Source organism: Schistocerca americana, chromosome 1 (genome assembly GCF_021461395.2).
Source record: "Schistocerca americana isolate TAMUIC-IGC-003095 chromosome 1, iqSchAmer2.1, whole genome shotgun sequence".
Lineage (NCBI taxonomy): Eukaryota > Metazoa > Arthropoda > Insecta > Orthoptera > Acrididae > Schistocerca > Schistocerca americana.
Genome location: NC_060119.1, coordinates 43,861,402 through 43,879,971, shown reverse-complemented (window position 1 = coordinate 43,879,971; position 18,570 = coordinate 43,861,402). Strand labels below are relative to the sequence as shown.

Genomic DNA, 18,570 nt, shown 5'->3' with positions numbered 1-18,570 from the left:
AGGCTCAGGTCTGCGTTCACTTTGACCTCAGCTCGCTCCCAAAAGAGGTCACCCCCGGTTCGGTCTACCACTCCCGTTTTTTGGAACTCCGTTCGAAGTTCATCAACATGACTTTCATTTATACAGATGGCTCTAAGACCAATGACAGGGTCGGGTGTTCCTTTATTGTTGAGGCACAAAGTTTCAAATACCGGCTCCATGGCCATTGTTCGGTCTTCACAGCTGAGCTCTTTGCCCTCTACCATGCTGTTCTTTACATCTGCCGCCACCGACATTCTGCTTATGTCATCTGCTCAGATTCCCTGAGCGCCATCCAGAGCCTCAGTGATCCGTACCCGGTTCACCCTTTCGTACACCGGATCCAACGCTCTCTTCAGCAGCTTGTGGACGTCGGTTCTCCAGTTAGCTTTATGTGGGTTCCTGGCCATGTCGGTATCCCTGGGAACGAAGCTGCAGATGCCGCGGCCAAGGCTGCGGTCCTCCAGCCTCAGACAGCTTCTTGTTGTGTCCCTTCGTCCGATTTTAGCAGGGTCATTTGTCGGCGCATCATATCGCTGTGGCATGCCGATTGGGCTGCACTTACCGACAACAAGCTTCGGGCCTTAAAACCTCTTCCCGTGGCTTGGACGTCCTCCTCACGCCCTTCTCGGCGGGAGGAGGTCGTTTTAGCCCGGTTAAGAATTGGACACTGCCGGTTCAGCCATCGCCATCTGCTGACGGCTGCGCCGGCGCCGTTCTGCCCATGTGGGCACTTGCTGACGGTTAGACACATTTTAATGTCCTGTCCAGATCTTAACACACTGCGCCTCGATCTTAACCTGCCAAACACTTTCGATGCCATTTTAGCGGATGACCCACGAGCAGCTGCTCGTGTTCTTCGTTTTATCCATTTGACAAACCTCGCTAAGGACATTTGATGATGCTGTTTTTTAATCCTATGCCTGTCAGTCTGTCTTTTATCGTTTTATCGTGTTTTCCCTTTTAGTTGTTGTGGTCAACTTGTGCCTCGCGGTGCATTCTTAGAGTAGTCAGGGCGCTAATGACCATTGAAGTTGTGCGCCCTAAAACCACAAAAAAAAAAAAATCCCACCTGATGCCATATGATCCGTCTCTGCCATTACTCCTGGCCACGGACACGTCTGATTACGGGCTCAGGGCTGTCCTCTCCCACAAGCTTCTGAATGGGACAGAACGTCCAGTGGCTTTTCTATCCAATTCCCACTTCGGAAACGACCCTCACTGCTCTCCAGAAAGTTTTTCCTCGGATGAGTTGCCGCTAACTATTGTTACCGATAACGGCCCTAAATTCCGGAGCCAGGAATTCGCGACATTTTGTTCTGCCAATGGCATCCATCAGGTCCTCACTGCGCCCTTTCACCCGCAATCGAACGGCGAGGCCGAACGCCTCGTCCGGACATTTAAGACCCAAGTGACAAATTATGCCTCCGCCCACACTTTGGACGAGTCGCGCACGTTGTTCCTCAGTTCCTATCGGTCGACGCCCATCGGCCTCCGTAGTCCAGCGGAACTTTTGCACGGCCGGCAACCTCATACCCTTTGGCACCTCCTCCGGCCTGGACCCAAACGACAGGTTCCGACTGCACAGGGTCCCTTTGTTCCTGGATCCCTTATCTGGGCGCGAGGTTTCGGCCTGAGAGCTGGATGGATTCAGGGGGTGATCGTCCGGCCGCAAGGCCATCAGCTCTTTGATGTCTGCATCGCTGACAAAGTGGTCCGCCGCCACCGCAACCAACTCAGGCGCTGGTATCAGGGTTTCCCGACCGCCTGTTCTTTCCAGCAAACAGCTCCGCCGCCTTTTTCCAGCCGCCTGGATGCGCTCCCTTCCACCCGTGGTCGGCGTGCAGGGCCGCCAGACCCCGTCCAGCAGCAACAGCCGTCGTCTCCACAGCGGCTGCTGGCTCCACCGGCTCCTCCACCGGCCCGACCGGCTGCGCCATCCACCATCGTTGACGATGCCCCCGTGCCCTTGGCACCGCCGCCGCCGGTGTCGCAGCCTAGCCAGCGACGCCCGCGCAGTCCATTTTCCGGGAAGCATCCCGCGGACGTCGACGAACCTATGCCCGTGGCACCGTCGCGGCCGGCATCCCCGTATCTTCCGCAACGCAGCTCCGCCCGTCTGGCCCACCGCGCCGCGCCCTACTCTGCTGGGGCGAGTTTTCACCGCCTCCTCCACGAAGCCGCCATGGCCGAGCAGGACGATGTCGCCCTCCTCTCCCCCCCCCCAACCCCAGGAAGAGTGGTGTGTACTGTCTGCCATCGGGTTCCTCTAATGGCAGGCAGCACCGCATAACAGCCACGCTATGAGGGAAACAAACCAACAGCCGAAGACGTCAGGTAAACACGCCAAAGATTCCAGTCGATTAATAGGAACCTTTCCTTGCAGAGGTCACCGCGAGATAGCCAGCCACGGATTCCTGCACAGGGTTTCTATTGGCTCCAGCTCACTATATAGGCCCGGCCAGTCGAAGGAAGACCAGTCTTCGTCCACTGATAATGGCAACCGCTGTAGCAGTCTCCGAGAAGGTATCACCGAAGTCGCTGTACTGCACCGCCGATCGAAGTACCAGTCGACTGAGAGGAACCACATCTGACTCGATCGATGTACATCTATTGTACAGCCAGCTATTGTATTGTAGAAGAAGTTACGTCCAATAAACTGTTGGAGAATACAACTCATTATATTCATGCACAGATAAATTTTTGTAGAAATGTTTAAATACCACAATGTACTAGCTGTCCAGCGTGTGTCTTTGTATTTCTATGGATCAGTCAAATAATGTTAGTAGCAATGATCAAACTCTGGTTTTCCGCCGCATATACAAACAATATTGCAGGGTTTACTTTGTTTAGACACCGTAATCAAATATCTTCACTCAACATGGGGGTCCACCTGGCTGAAAATGGAGTCACCCATGCAATTTCAGCATAACAACAAACTGGAATGCGAAATTATTTAACATCGACGATGCATTTCACCCTTTTGTAGCATCACCAGATTGTGTAAAAGAACCTGTATATGTAATCCATCTGTCATAAAGCCATATAAAATGGAAAATGGACACAACAATGGCAGTAGCCCACAGAGGTTTTAAAAGAATGATGGTAGGCGGTAGCAGAGCAAGCCTGTTTCTGATTGGTCTAGAGAAAAGGGGTTGGGAAAGGGAGTACTCGGCGCTAAATTTGTTAGCAACATTTATCTGCAAGGGCGTCGGTACATTACGACAGGTTTGCTGTGGCAGACTGTCCTCTCCCCCAGTGACTGAGTGCTATTTGTGGCAGCCACTAGGTCTCTTGCGTGTGCACAGATACGTATTGTTTAAATAACGAAAATTTCTCCACCGTACTGTTAGGCAGACATGCATACACCGTCTGGTGTACTGTTAGGCAGACATGCAGTGCTCTCCCATTCGCGACTCTGTGGCCTTGACCGCACATGGAGTTCGGTACCCTGCTGGCATTATCCAGTGAACACAGGGGAGGAGATCCTCGTCATCCAGGTGTGTATTTGTAGCGTTCTTTGAATTTACACCGACATGTTGGGATCTGTTTGCTTTTATATTACAGCGGGCAGGAGACTTTTCGACCAAAACTGATACGGCAGCAGTGTGAGCCACCAGGCTGGGGATGACTACACCCCAACGTTCTCAGCAGTTGCTCCGCATGTCCGCGGTCATATTCCAAGCAGCAGTTTCCGCGGCTATCCATCCACAGTTTGCAGTCAAAGGAGTGGGTTACCGTCAGCGAACTGATGTTCGCTGAGGTGTTTTCAGTTATTGGACGGTTGTATCTCTAGGTGCGTATTTGATAGCGCTGTACAGCGTCTGAAACAGTATCTTCCGTTGGTGGCGTCGGTATTTTATTATGTCATCACACAATATAGTAATGTAGTGGTGGTTTGGAAGGGGTTTGTTTATTGGAGTGTGGTATTTCTTATGTTACATATTTGGTTAGACATCTGTATCACTTATAGAAATTGCTATGACATGATTTCTACCAATACATTAGTTTCTAACACATACACCATGACATCCCAAAAACGCGCACGCGCGCACACACATGCTAGTGATGGAGTGGTGACTTAGCAATGATAAATAAATAAGACCTATGCTTCGTTGTCATCGCCTGAGGGCATGAAGACATTGACCCGACGTCGGAACAGTGGGGTGGATCTTGTGTGATTCGACACAATAATTATAATTTTGGGAAGCCCGAAAAAAATTTCGAAAATTGGCGAAAAATGCGTAAAATTGGGGAAGATACCAAAATATGGGAAATTAAGAAAAATTGCGGAAGAATGTTATTAATTAGAAACCCTTTCACTACAGAGTACAACTGACTGGGCTCATCCACTTCAGCTGTACCTATTGATAATCTGATATTGCTTATAACAAATCTGCACCTCTATCACGTGATGCTCAGACCTCGAATGAAAAGGGCTATGGGCAGTTGAGCTAGTTATGACAATGATAATGGGGAAAGGTGCTTGATCCGCATTGGTCGATTGGGGCTCCCATTGGCTGAGAGAGGGTCCCTGCCATTTTTTTCACGTGATGACTATAGAGTTACGTCGTCTACAGACAAGCTAATAATTACAAATTCAGAAAAATTCCGTAATTTATTGGAGAGAAAGGGTTTCGCAAACTGAGCAAGTCAGTAACGCGTTAGTACACCTCTGGCCGTTATGCGAAGTTATTCAGCGTGGCATGGAACGATAGTCCTCCTGAGGAATATCGAGCCAAATTCTTTCCAATTATGCGTTAGATCGTCAAAATACCGAGCTGCTAGGAAGGCGCTGCCCATAACACTCCAAACTTTCTCCACTGGGGAGAGATGTGGTGACATTGCTGACCCAGGTAGGGTTTGGAAAACACGATACAAGTAACACTCTACCTGCATGCAGGTCATTTTGCTGAAATGCAAGTACAGAATAGCTTGCCACGAAGGTCAGAAGAAAGGGGAATAGAATACAGGGTTATTACAAATGATTGAAGCGATTTCACAGCTCTACAATAACTTTATTATTTGAGATTTTCACAATACTTTGCACACACATACAAAAACTCAGTTTTTTTAGGCATTCACAAAGGTTCGGTATGTGCCCCTTTAGTGATTCGGCAGACATCAAGCCGATAATCAAGTTCCTCCCACACTCGGCGCAGCATGTCCCCATCAATGAGTTCGAAAGCATCGTTGATGCGAGCTCGCAGTTCTGGCACGTTTCTTGGTAGAGGAGGTTTAAACACTGAATCTTTCACATAACCCCACAGAAAGAAATCGCATGGGGTTAAGTCGGGAGAGCGTGGAGGCCATGACATGAATTGCTGATCATGATCTCCACCACGACCGATCCATCGGTTTTCCAATCTCCTGTTTAAGAAATGCCGAACATCATGATGGAAGTGCGGTGGAGCACCATCCTGTTGAAAGATGAAGTCGGCGCTGTCGGTCTCCAGTTGTGGCATGAGCCAATTTTCCAGCATGTCCAGATACACGTCTCCTGTAACGTTTTTTTCGCAGAAGAAAAAGGGGCCGCAAACTTTAAACCGTGAGATTGCACAAAACACGTTAACTTTTGGTGAATTGCGAATTTGCTGCACGAATGCGTGAGCATTCTCTACCGCCCAGATTCGCACATTGTCTGTTCACTTCACCATTAAGAAAAAATGTTGCTTCATCACTGAAAACAAGTTTTGCACTGAACGCATCCTCTTCCATGAGCTGTTGCATCCGCGCCGAAAATTCAAAGCGTTTGACTTTGTCATCGGGTGTCAGGGCTTGTAGCAATTGTAAACGGTAAGGCTTCTGCTTTAGCCTTGTCCGTAAGATTTTCCGAACCGTCGGCTGTGGTACGTTTAGCTCCCTGCTTGCTTTATTCGTCGACTTCCGCGGGCTACGCGTTCAACCGTTTCTTCGCTCACTGCAGGCCGACCCGTTGATTTCCCCTTACAGAGGCATCCAGAAGCTTTAAACTGCGCATACCATCGCCGAATGGAGTTAGCAGTTGGTGGATCTTTGTTGAACTTCGTCCTGAAGTGTCGTTGCACTGTTATGACTGACTGATGTGAGTGCATTTCAAGCACGACATACACTTTCTCGGCTCCTGTCGCCATTTTGTCTCAATGCGCTCTCGAGCGCTCTGGCGGCAGAAACCTGAAGTGCGGTTTCAGCCGAACAAAACTTTGAGTTTTTCTACGTATCTGTAGTGTGTCGTGACCATATGTCAATGAATGGAGCTACTGTGAATTTATCAAATCGGTTCAATCATTTGTAATAGCCCTGTATAGTCGACGTGCCATTGTGCTGTAAGAGTGTCACAGGTGACAACGAAAGGGCTCCTGCTACGAAAGTAAATGTCATCCCAGGCTATCACTGTGTCAGACTGTACGGAGTGTGGAAGACAGGTCGATATACCACTACACTCCAGGGTGTCTCAAGATGTGTACTCGCTGGCCATCGGGACTTAGTTCGAATTGGGACTCCTCACTGAAGACAATTTGAAACGTCCCCTTTGAACAATTTATACACGACTGTGCTTAAACTGACACACAATATTTTGTTAGCGCAACGCAATCTGACTTTCAAAATTCCCTACAAAAGAATGGCCCTGACTAACATTAAACTATACCTCTCACAAATCACTTACCTCACAAAAATCTTCGCTGCTCAAGCTACTGCAATACAGCGAGCGCCACTACTGCCAGCTAAATAAAAGATTCAAACTATGGAAGGCACTAACTACTGATAGGGATAGTTAGCAAATGAAAGATATTAGTAGAGAACAAACAATGTATTTACCTTGATATCATCATATATAAATATAGCGGTTCATGACAAATTTCAAAACTCGGCCATCTCTCTCCCCACATCCACCACTGCTGGCGGCTCACCTCCAACTGCGCAACGCTACGCGCTGTTCACAGCCAGCTGCCTAACACTACAATGTCGAGTATTACAACAATGCAAAGCAGCCACAGACTGCACACAGCACAGCCAGTGATTTTCATACAGAGGTGGCGTTACCATAAAAAAACATAAACAGCCTACTTACATAGAGAAAACATAAACAGCCTACTTGCATAGAGAAAACATAAACAGCCTACTTACATAGCCCCCATGCTCCCCACAAAAAATTTTACAAATTGGTTTGGGCAGTGCCCAATACAGATTTGAAAAAATTTTTCATAATTACAATAACAAAGATATCAAATGCACACACTTATTGATACAACAGTGGTCAAAAGCTAAAATTTTGTCACAGTCCATAAAGACAGTCCTGATCATTCATTACGGTAAAATATAGTGTTTTTCTCAAAGTCTGAGCAGTAGAAGAAAATGCACACGGAAGTAGTGGGTTTCCATGCAGTCTTGAAGAAGTAGTGTTGTCCTTCCAATGGAAAGACAGTGCTGACTCTCGACATGCAGACAGGTAATGGGCCACAACAGAGCAAACCCACAGCAGAGTCAGTCGAAATTTTGAAGAGTATTGGTAAATCACCGTTGAAGAGTCTTGCGGATAATATAGCAAGTCCATAAACCACCACTTGTGCACTCACAAAGTTTTTGAAATTGTCCTTAGAACCAGCAATGCTGTTATCCAGTCCCTTGCTGAATCATTAACACACTTGCAAACACTATCAGTCCCTACTTCTCACATATTGTCCATATACTATGACCAACAGAAACGTGTGCAGTGAAATGTAACTAACAAGTTAATAATATCATGAACTGGTGACAATTACAATTTTTATAACATAAGAATACAATAACATAGGTACAAAACACATCATTAAAACATAATAATACAGATAACGTTTGTAGTAATAGGGGCTTTACAAAAGAATAGAAATAAACATATACATCAGTGTTACAGGAATTATGACATAAGTAAATAAATAAGATCAGAATAACTTTTGAAACATCAACTTTACACATGAGCATTGAACAGAACAGAATATCATAGTGAATGTAGCTTAATATTAAAAGAGAAAAAAATTCTATGAAACTACACAGAGACAGGAAGAAAACAAATACACAAGGGTACACAAACACATACTGGGATAACACAAAAGGAAAGGACAGGGTTCGTTTTCAGTGTAACATTTGGTACCGCAGTCCATCCCAAAACTTCATTCTATAGATCTTTCGTCTTATTTCAACCTTTGCTTGCACCAAAAAAATCTTATCCAAGCATGCTTTCTGTATTCTGTTCATATTTCTTTCAAAATAATTATTTCTGATTGTACAATACTCATTTGGGCCCAAATCCTTTTTATATAACTTCGCAATGCATTCTTTACCTATTCTCCATAGTCAGTTTCTCATATAGTCTACCCCCTTTTAAGCTAACTTAAATCTACTGAGCTCAGATGCTAAACTAAGGGACGAGGCAATGCAGCAGCACGTAAAACAATTATTATAAACAGCAATGAAAAAAATGGAAAATTGCAAAGCAAGCTACAGTATAAATTAGCAAAAGTCAAATTCAATAACACTATGCCTGGCAAACAGCAGCAACTTATACCTAAACATGACATAGCGCAAGCAGAAAAAATATTACACTAAAATGGCCATGTCTAATACCTATGTCACAACTTAACATTAGAGTGATGCATCACAATTTATTCTACAAAAGAAATTACCAAGTACTTGAAAAGAAAATTATGAATGCAGTTCCTGTGAAGGTAAATGTCGCTTTGTGCTCCCTCATTTTTTTTAAAAAAATTATTATATACTCGATCTGTAGACAGAAAATATTTATATTAGTACATCTATTAAATTTTATTTTAACCAATGCTGCAGTGCAGCTAGAAACTTGATATTAAACAAAATGTGTAAATAAATACATAAAGCAAGGCATATGGCATTTTTCTTAACTAGCAAGGCAATAGCTGTGAAATGTTTCTCATCGTTTCATTAGGCATTTCAGTAAATATCATAAATTACGAGCTCCACAGTATGCTTTCAACAAGGAGATGTCAGTAGCGCGGACAATGGCCTTCCCTTTCTTTTTTTTCTACCTGTGCTTCTGACGAGGCACTCACACTAATGGCTTGTTCTCCAGGCGTCTGACACACCTGGGTGCCCACGACGCATTATGTGCAGGTGGTCACTTAACTTTCGTACGGAAATATTTACGACAGCAGTTTCCGCTACAGTGACAGTCATATATACAAAATTTCACAGGTAGAGAATTTACTTTGCAAATGTGTAGAAACAAAATCCTATGAATATAAGTGTCCAAAAAAATTTTCAGTGGCATTGTGATACATTCACACATGATTCACACATGTACACACATTTCATAATTCTAAAGTACGATTCTTGGTTTCCAACATCCTTTTCCATAAGTCAGAGTCCCTAATCACTATTCATTACTCCTTACCTTATTACACATATTTATATTCGTCGACACGTCAACCTTGCGACGACACTTCAATATTTCATCATAATAAATACATAGCATAACCAAATTCCTCATATAGCACCAGCTTATTAATCATAAACATACCTCAGCAGCATAATACACATCGTCGTCGTAAAAAAATAACATCATAACACCTCAGTCAAATCTCAAAATCGTCGTAGCTTCCTCCAAGAATTAAAAAATTCTCTGCTCATGTCAAAAGTGTCATCTGCCTCAAACGTACTTTAAAAATCATGAATCCATACCAAATACATCATTCAAAACTCTCATAGTATCACAATGGTTCCGAAAAAATATGAGCATTTCACAAAGTACAGACAAAATACAATTTCATAAGTGTGAAGTTATCCAACTGTGTAATTGCGTAAACATCTGTCACTGACATAGTAAAAAGAATGTTTGTTTCTCTGTCAAATAATCAGATAGCTGTGTAATTCTGTGTTAGAGAAATATGGTACCGATGTGTAAAGTTGTATAAGCAAATACCATATTAGCTAGGGCTTCTTGTGCTTGCCAAACACATGGTACACAAAGCAAGCGTGTACCCCCCTGAGGATAAATGTAATTATACTCCCAGGTGTTACAAATTACCGCAATGGAATGAAATCTATCACGGAAAACTTTCTTTGTAATTAAAAAAATCTTTAAAAATAAGTGTTTTAAGTATAAGATTAATCACTCAAATGCGTGTACTGTAGCGCTAAACTGTGCATCTTGTCGCAACATAATCTCTGTGGAAGTGTCGTAGTTATCGTCCTCCGAAAGCTAAGTTCTGCAGAAGTCAATGTACTTACCACATGATAAACAAAAGTGAAATGCTTTGCGTATAGATGTCGTAGTTATTATGCTTATTGGCGTGATGAAGAAAGTACTGTACAGTAACGTAATGTTGTGCCACGAAAAAGGCTGTCTCATTGTTGCTATACCACAAAAGTTACTACTAAAACATGTTTTTCTTTCCAGAAGAATTCAGAAAACTGTGCAGATATAAAACAGATACACCGCAAAAGCAACATTGTAAATTGTCACTCATTAGTAGCGTCGTGATAAAAATCGTGTAGCTGTCACATAAACTAACCTCTGTGTCATCTGGTATCTCTCAGAAAGCACTTTAAATTCAGAATGTATTTTCAAATAAACCAAAATGTTGCATTAAAATCTCATTAGCAGTACTGGTAAATGTTCTAAGTATGTGAGCCTCATAGTCGTTACGTAATCATGCAACAAACAAGCAAGAATGTACACACACAATAACACTGTGACGTCTGTTCACTATAACAATGCATTCGTCATTTCTGTTTAAATAAGTTCTCTTGGTTCTTGACTGGATATTTCACTTCAAACATTGTTACATGTTAACAGATTCTAAATCTGACAAAGCATATTAGTAATGTGAAGCGAAAAATTTTATGTCAAAGACTAAGTTAAAAAGCAGATTATCTTTCAATAAACGGTTTTACATGTGAAATGTGGTGTAAACCTTTACTCTTCCTAGTACGCAGAGTTTCAACTTCAACGCAATTATCATGTGGTATACGTCGGATTCTGTAAGGTCCATTGTAAACTAGAAAGAATTTGTGACTCAAGTGTTTCTTCTTATGTGACAATGCATGAGCTTTAATGAGAACCTTCTGACCAATATACAATTTCTTTGCATTTGCTTTACCGTGTAGTTTTCTCCTTTCGTCTGCTGCAGATTTTATATTTTTAAGAGCCAAATCAATTATGTCTTTGTGTCGAAGTTTACGTGTATTTGGGAAAGGTACAAGCTCTCTGATTCTGTTCGGTGGTTCTTCATTCTTTAGTACAAGAGTAGGTGGTAAAGCAGTGGAATCATGAGGCATTTCATTCAGCACATTTTGAAATAAGTGTAAATATCTGTCCCAATGCTGATGCTTTCTGTGACAATAAAGTCTGCAAAGCTTATTGATTTCTTTCATAATCCGTTCAGACGGGTTGCAATGTGGTGAGTACAATGAAATAAAAACAGGTTTGATTTTATGATTCCGAAGCGTGCGTGACCAAACAGCAGATCTAAATTGCGGTCCGTTATCTGAAATGACTTTAGCAACGTGGCCAACTTCAGGTAAGAAATTTTTAACAAAGGCGTTGGATACAGATCGTCCAGTGGCTTTACGTAACGGAGTGAAAGAAACAAATTTTGAAGTAAGTTCAACAGCGACTAGAACGTACGAAAATCCATTAGATGTTCTGACAAGCGGTCCCAAGAGATCAACAGCAGCAAATTCTTTTAATTTAGAAGGAATGATAGGAAACAACGGAGCACGATGTGAGACAGTAGATGGTTTCGCCTTTTGACAAAGTTTACAAATAGACAAGACTCTTCGAATTCGCTTTTCCATATTGTTAAAATAACAAGTCGTTCGAAGAATATGATAACATTTTCGTGGGCCAAAATGTGCGTAGCTGAAATGAATGTACCAAATGAGCTTATTAACAAAATCGTCTGGAATGCAAAGTACCCATAGCTTGTCATCAACAGTGCAGCGTTTGAAGAGTATGTTGTTTCTAACCAGGTAATAATGCCGAATCTGTGTGTGTGTCTTTTCATGCCATTTGCTCTTGATGTCTTTCCAAACCGGATCTTTATCTTGTTCATGAGCAATGTCCTTTAAAGATGTGGTGATGAAGTTTTCAAAGGCGACTTTCTGAATGTAAAGAATACTGAAATTTTTCTCGAGGTTGCCTTCTGTGGTACTTTTCTCAAGCCCAGCCGGTGCGCGTGACAGTGCGTCCGCAACAATGTTCTCCTTGCCGGGAATGTAGACTACTGTGAAGCGGAATTCTTGCAGAAACAATGCCCAACGTTTTAACCTGTCATGATTTAATTTTGAAGACATAAGAAATTGTAATGCACGATGATCACTGTATACTTTTACGTGCTTACCAGAAAGAAAGAAACGGAATTTGTTAAATGCCCAAACGATAGCTAAAGCTTCTAATTCAGTAACGGAATAATTTTTTTCAGATTTTGTTAGCACTCGGCTAGCAAAAGCAATGGTTTTCTGAATGGTAGTGTCATTTTCTATGGCTTCTTGAAATAAATGGGCACCAAGACCGACTTTAGAAGAATCCGTGCTAAGGCAGAAATCTTGTGACAGATCTGGATGAGCTAAGATTGGCGCGTGAAGTAACGCTTCTTTCAAAGAATTGAATTCCAACTGTGCTTGTTCGTCCCAGTTCCAAATAGTATTTTTTCCAGTGAGAGAACAAAGTTTTGGTGTAACAAGAATTTGCATATTCAGAAAACGACGGTAAAAATTTACGAGACCTAGAAAACTGCGGACTTGTCTTTTTGTGGATGGAACTGGAATGGCTCTGATTGCTTCTAACTTTTCAGGATCCGGCTGAATGCCTTCAGAAGAAATAATATGTTCCAAAAACTTCACCTTTGTCCTACTGAATTCAGACTTTTCCAAGTTCACTGTAATTCCAGATTCTGCAAAAATACGTAACAAACTGTTGAGGATGCGATTATGTAGTTCCCATGAAGCTTCTGCTATTAGAATATCGTCCACATATAAGGTGATGTGACGTTTTAAGAACTCAGGTAATATCGAATTTAGCCCGCGAATGAATGCTGCTGAAGAAATGTTCAAACCAAAGGGAAGTTTCCGAAACTGATAACAAACGCCGAAACAAAGGAAAGCTGTGCATTTTCTACATTCTGGATGAAGTTCGATCTGATAAAAGCTGGATCTGAGATCAATGGAAGACAACACTTTTACACCATTAAAATTTTGAAGAAGTTCTTCCATCGTCTGCGGCCTGTCTGTTTCAGGAATAATGATAGTACTGATTTGTCTCGAATCTAAGACAAGCCTGATCGATCCATTTTTCTTCTCAACAACATGTAACGGATTGTTGTATGAGCTTACTGCAGGCTCAATAATGCCCTTGTCAAGCATAGATTGTATTTCTGTTCTAACACGGTCCCTATAATGCGCCGGAATTACGTATGGTCTAAGACAAAATTTAGTATGCTCACGAACACGAAATTGGTATTGAAATCCCTTGATTGTTCCTGTTTTGTGAGTAAAAACTGTGGAATGTTCTTGTAAAATCTCAAAAAGGTCCTGCCTATCAGTGTCATTACAATTCTCAATTGTTTGAATTTTATTCTGAATTAACTCATTAATTTCAAGTATGCAGTCTATATCATCCCTGTCAGTTCTTGCAGAGTGATTGTTAGTGTCTAGTTCCGTAGAAAATTCCGAATTGTTGTCCAACAGAAGGTAAAGCCGATTGATTTCTTCGTCATGGTTTGAGAGCCAATCTTCAAATTTCAAAGCTATTGACTTACCTTCCTTCTCTAAACCTATTTCAGCATCGTGAAAGTTTAAGATTGCTTTGTATTCATTCAAAAAGTCTACTCCCAATATAGTTTCCGTCGACAATAATGGAACAATGAGAAAGCTCATAGAGAAGCTGTGGCTTTGACAATAGAATTCTAAGTTGGTTTGTTGGCGTACATCTACACTTTTTCCAAAGATTGCACCTTGTAATTTAATCTTACGTAACGGAAGTGTGGGACAATCGTTCGATTTGTTGCATTTGCTAAAGGCTGTTTCACTAATTACTGAAATGGGACTGCCAGAGTCAAGTACTGCCGTAAATTTTACATCATTTACTGTAATGTGAATCACAGGATATGCAATATTGTTATGTTTTATGTCGTGTTCCTGGAGTAAGATGTCCCTAATGTCTTCCATTTTTACGTAATTACTATCTACGGCAGCTGCGTCGTTAGTGTCATAAGAACGTTTTGTGGCTGCCAGCGGTGTGAGTCATTGCCTATTGTCTCTTTGTTGGCGAGCGTCGTTATTGGGATTTGGAGACCTAACTTCTACAAATTCACCGTGACGAGAGGGCCCTGCTCTGTTTAAATCCCGCCAGTTCTGATGCAATTCAGGTCTGTCGTTACGATCACATCGTCTGTCGTCATGTCGGTAGTTCCTGTAGTTCCTTTCTTGTCGGTTAAGTGGTGGAGAATTTCTCCCTGAATCGTAACTGCGCGTTGGACCGTTGCGTCTAAAGTTATTCTGTCTCCCTTGATAATAATTATTTTGGTTCCCAAATTGTCTGTTTCTCTGATTGTCTCTGTGATAGTCACTACCGCGGAGAGGTGATCTTTCCCTGTAATTATTACTACTCTGCCAACGGTTGTAATACGGGTGGTGTCTGTTTCGGTCACGATTTGTGTTGTGAGAATAGCCTTGTCGCGTCCAGTTATTATTTCTTTCATCGCGGAATTGTGACTGATGTGATCTGTAATTGTTGTGCTCCTGTGTTCCGCGATTGTCAGTGTCACTTTCCAGTTCTTGTAACAGTCCCTGAAAAGCTTCAATGTCGTCTTTGCAACGTCCTGCCAAAATAATATGTCGTAAATGTTCAGGTAATTTGATTAAGCAAATGCGGATGAGTTCTGAGGGGCTGTATGGGTTTGACAGGTACTGATTCCTGTGCAACATGTCTTCAAAATATTTCACAAGACTGGAGAATTCAGATTGTTCGAAATGTTTCATCATTATGATGCCATGTTTTACGCGGTCTTGTGTGGCTTGAGACCAATATGCTGAGAGGAAGGCATGGTAAAATTCTCCTTCACTGTGGCAATCGTGAATGACCGATCGCATTCTTACAGCTGGTTCATTCTCTAAGTAGCCACACATAAATTCTAATCTGTGCTCCAATGACCAGTTGGGAGGAAAACAATGAGAGAATTGATGGAGACATGCTTGTGGATGAATGTCGTTGTCAGAATTCTTAAATGTTTTGAATTTACGTGTAGTAATGAACAGCTTATAGTCAAAATCATGATGTCGTCGAGTCGCATATCGGTCATTGTTAGGTCGTGTCGGCCGTTCCATCTCAAAATTCGGTGCACATTGCCAATTTCTTTCATAACTTCCGAAATGCCCTGTGTTATTATTTTGTGGCTGTTCCGTATTTCTGTGTCCCTCTTCCCGTATTGGGGCGCGAGTATCCTCTGAAATACGTAATTCTTGTATTAACTGTGTCAGCTGATCTTGTACTTCCCGGATTTCTCTTTGGTGTTGCGTATTAATCTGATTCTGATTTTGTTTGAATTTCCTAATTTGTTCGCACTCTTCAGTGTCAGTGAAGGCTACAGATCTTGTGTCATTCAGATCATCATCTACTTTTGTAGATAAGTTAGTGACCTGATCCGAAAGTTCGGCTACTTTCTCCGATAGTGAACACATTTCCTCAGTGTGTTTTTCTGAACCAAGTTTCAGAGTGTCCATTTGTGTTGAAATCGAATCTACTGTGTCCTTTATGTTTTCCTGAGTTATTGCAAGTTGCGTAACCGAATCGGTAGATGCAACTGAGTCAATTTTAGCCCACAAGGTCTCATGATTTTCATGAACAATGGCTTGCAGTTCTTTTATGGCTGCTTCGTGATTCTGTAATGCATTTTCATGCCGCGAAAAAAATAGGTAGAAAATGCTCACAAATTTGTGTTTTTACGTCATTACACACTTTCTGACATTTCGATTCAATGTTATGTAACTCAGTGGTTAAATCTTCACGTGTTTGTTCAAGTGTAGTGTCTAACTTTCGAAGATTTTGTTCCATTGTGTCTAACTTTTTGAGATTTTGTTCCATTGTGTCTAACTTTTGAAGCTTTTGCTGTGTTTGTCCCATTTGTTGTATTAACTGTAATAACAATGCATTGGTGTCTGAAACATGTTCCTCAGTGCTTTTCGGCAGTGAATTTGCACCGGAAACATTCACATTTTGACAAGCAGAAAATGTGTCTTGACTTATTTGAGAAAACGGTGAGGATCCAAAACCTGAATCTACAGTATTTGCGAAATCGTGTCGTGTCATTTCGGCTTCCTGAGGCGAGCTATTGCCGACCGATCGATCGATAATGCTTCCCTCTTCACTAATTGTTTCACTGTCCACGCCATTGTTTGCCGCCCGCTCCATTTCCCTATGCACAATTATCAAATTACTACTTTGAACATCAGTTACTTCATTACTCTGCGGCGCTAACACACTGCTTTCGTCTTCACTGTCATTTCTCAGTTTACTTTGGAGCCTAGTATTACGTTTTTCACACGCCATAATTGTCACAATATTTCACACGATAACACAGAAAAGCACAATTTGAAGAGCAAAATAAAATAACATAGCAATGGAAATAATGTCTACTTAATTGCCAGCGCAGCTGCGAAATACTTGGTGCAAATCTACATGCATGCCACAACTGTTTTACTGTACAACAATGAAAGACTGCAGCTACAAAGGAGATTCTCTCTACAATTACGCGCTAGCAATAAACAAAATCTACACTAATTACACAAACTACAAGAAAAATCAGAAGATTCCAGTGAGGTATCCTAGGCTAAGGGTCGACATATGAAACGTCCCCTTTGAACAATTTATATATGACTGTGCTTAAACTGACACACAATATTTTGTTAGCGCAACGCAATCTGACTTTCAAAATTCCCTACAAAAGAATGGCCCTGACTAACATTAAACTATACCTTTCACAAATCACTTACCTCACAAAAATCTTCGCTGCTCAAGCTACTGCAATACAGCGAGCGCCACTACTGCCAGCTAAATAAAAGATTCAAACTATGGAAGGCACTAACTACTGATAGGGATAGTTAGCAAATGAAAGATATTAGTAGAGAACAAACAATGTATTTACCTTGATATCATCATATATAAATATAGCGGTTCATGACAAATTTCAAAACTCCGCCATCTCTCTCCCCACATCCACCACTGCTGGCGGCTCACCTCCAACTGCGCAACGCTACGCGCTGTTCACAGCCAGCTGCCTAACACTACAATGTCGAGTATTACAACAATGCAAAGCAGCCACAGACTGCACACAGCACAGCCAGTGATTTTCATACAGAGGTGGCGTTACCATAAAAAAAACATAAACAGCCTACTTACATAGAGAAAACTTAAACAGCCTACTTACAAATTCTACTCCGGTCAATGAGATTCCAGGCCCGAATGAACAGCGAAGACGTGTCTGGCGACGCCCTGGACAGTGATGGGATACCAACTTGACTGCCGCCAGCCACACAGCCTACCTACCAGAAGTGGTGGTCTGGGTGGCATTTCATTTCACTTCATAGCAGAACCCCTTCGGTTCTCAACCGTGACACCCTTACGGCACAGCGGTGCGCCGACCACACTGTGTGCTCTGTTTTGTTCCCCTTCCTGGCATGCCACTCTGGGTTTACATTTCAGCAAGATAATGCCCGCCCTCATAGGGCGAGAGTTTCTACGGCCTGTCTTCGCGCCTTCCGAACCGTACATTGGCCAGCAAGGTCGTCAGATGTCTCGTCAGCTGAGAACGTTCACAGCATCACACGCAGGGCCCTCCTACCAGCTCGGGATTTTGACGATCTAACGTGCCAGTGTGACAGAATTTGACACGATGTCCTTCAGGATGACATCTAGAAAGTCTGTCAATCAGTGGCAAGCCGAATAACTGCTTGCATAAGGGCCAGACGTAGACAACCGCGTTACTGACTTCCTCAGTTCGTGAAACTCTTTCTCTGGATTATATTATCCAAGTTTTCTGAAACAGTACTCATTTGTTTGTCTGTACTTGTACGACACATCTGCCGATTTCTGTCCTATTCCGATGACCACTTCGTGATGCGTCTTTTTCTGTCTTATACTATATATTTTGAATCATAACTAGCACTATTTTGGCTGGTAAGGAAGTACTTTTCCCGTCGATGCCATAAAGGAAAGTTTTCGCCAGTGAAAACCACTCGTCTCCAAAAGTGGAGGGTTGTGTCGCTATTAACAGGAGCAAAGGCTGGGCAGGCTTCTCTTGAGCAAGTAGACAATGTCTCTTTGAGAACAGTGTTTCTTGCTCTCAGTTCTGCTTTCCTTAGAAGACGAATGACTGTCCTGCTGATAACAGTGAAGCTTAAAACTTGCTGAATATGTCGTGCGTTGAAGAATGGAGGGCTAATCACTGAAAGAAAATATCCACCGGTCGTGAGCTGCTGCTCCAGAATGATGTCGCATTTTCAGGTTACCACTCTCTTTCTTCTAATGCACCTGGCAACAGTCAACCTGCGAATGCACATGGT

General features: G+C 42.5%; 1 protein-coding gene across 1 annotated transcript in view; it reads left to right on the top strand.

The window, feature by feature from the left end:
- LOC124596155 (translation initiation factor IF-2-like) overlaps nt 1-18,570 on the top strand; it is a 105,258-nt gene that overhangs the window by 4,213 nt on the left and 82,475 nt on the right. The window contains exon 2 of the mRNA XM_047135222.1: nt 1,799-2,170. Within this exon, the coding sequence (XP_046991178.1) occupies nt 1,799-2,170 (372 nt within the window). The remainder of the gene's footprint in view (nt 1-1,798; nt 2,171-18,570) is intronic.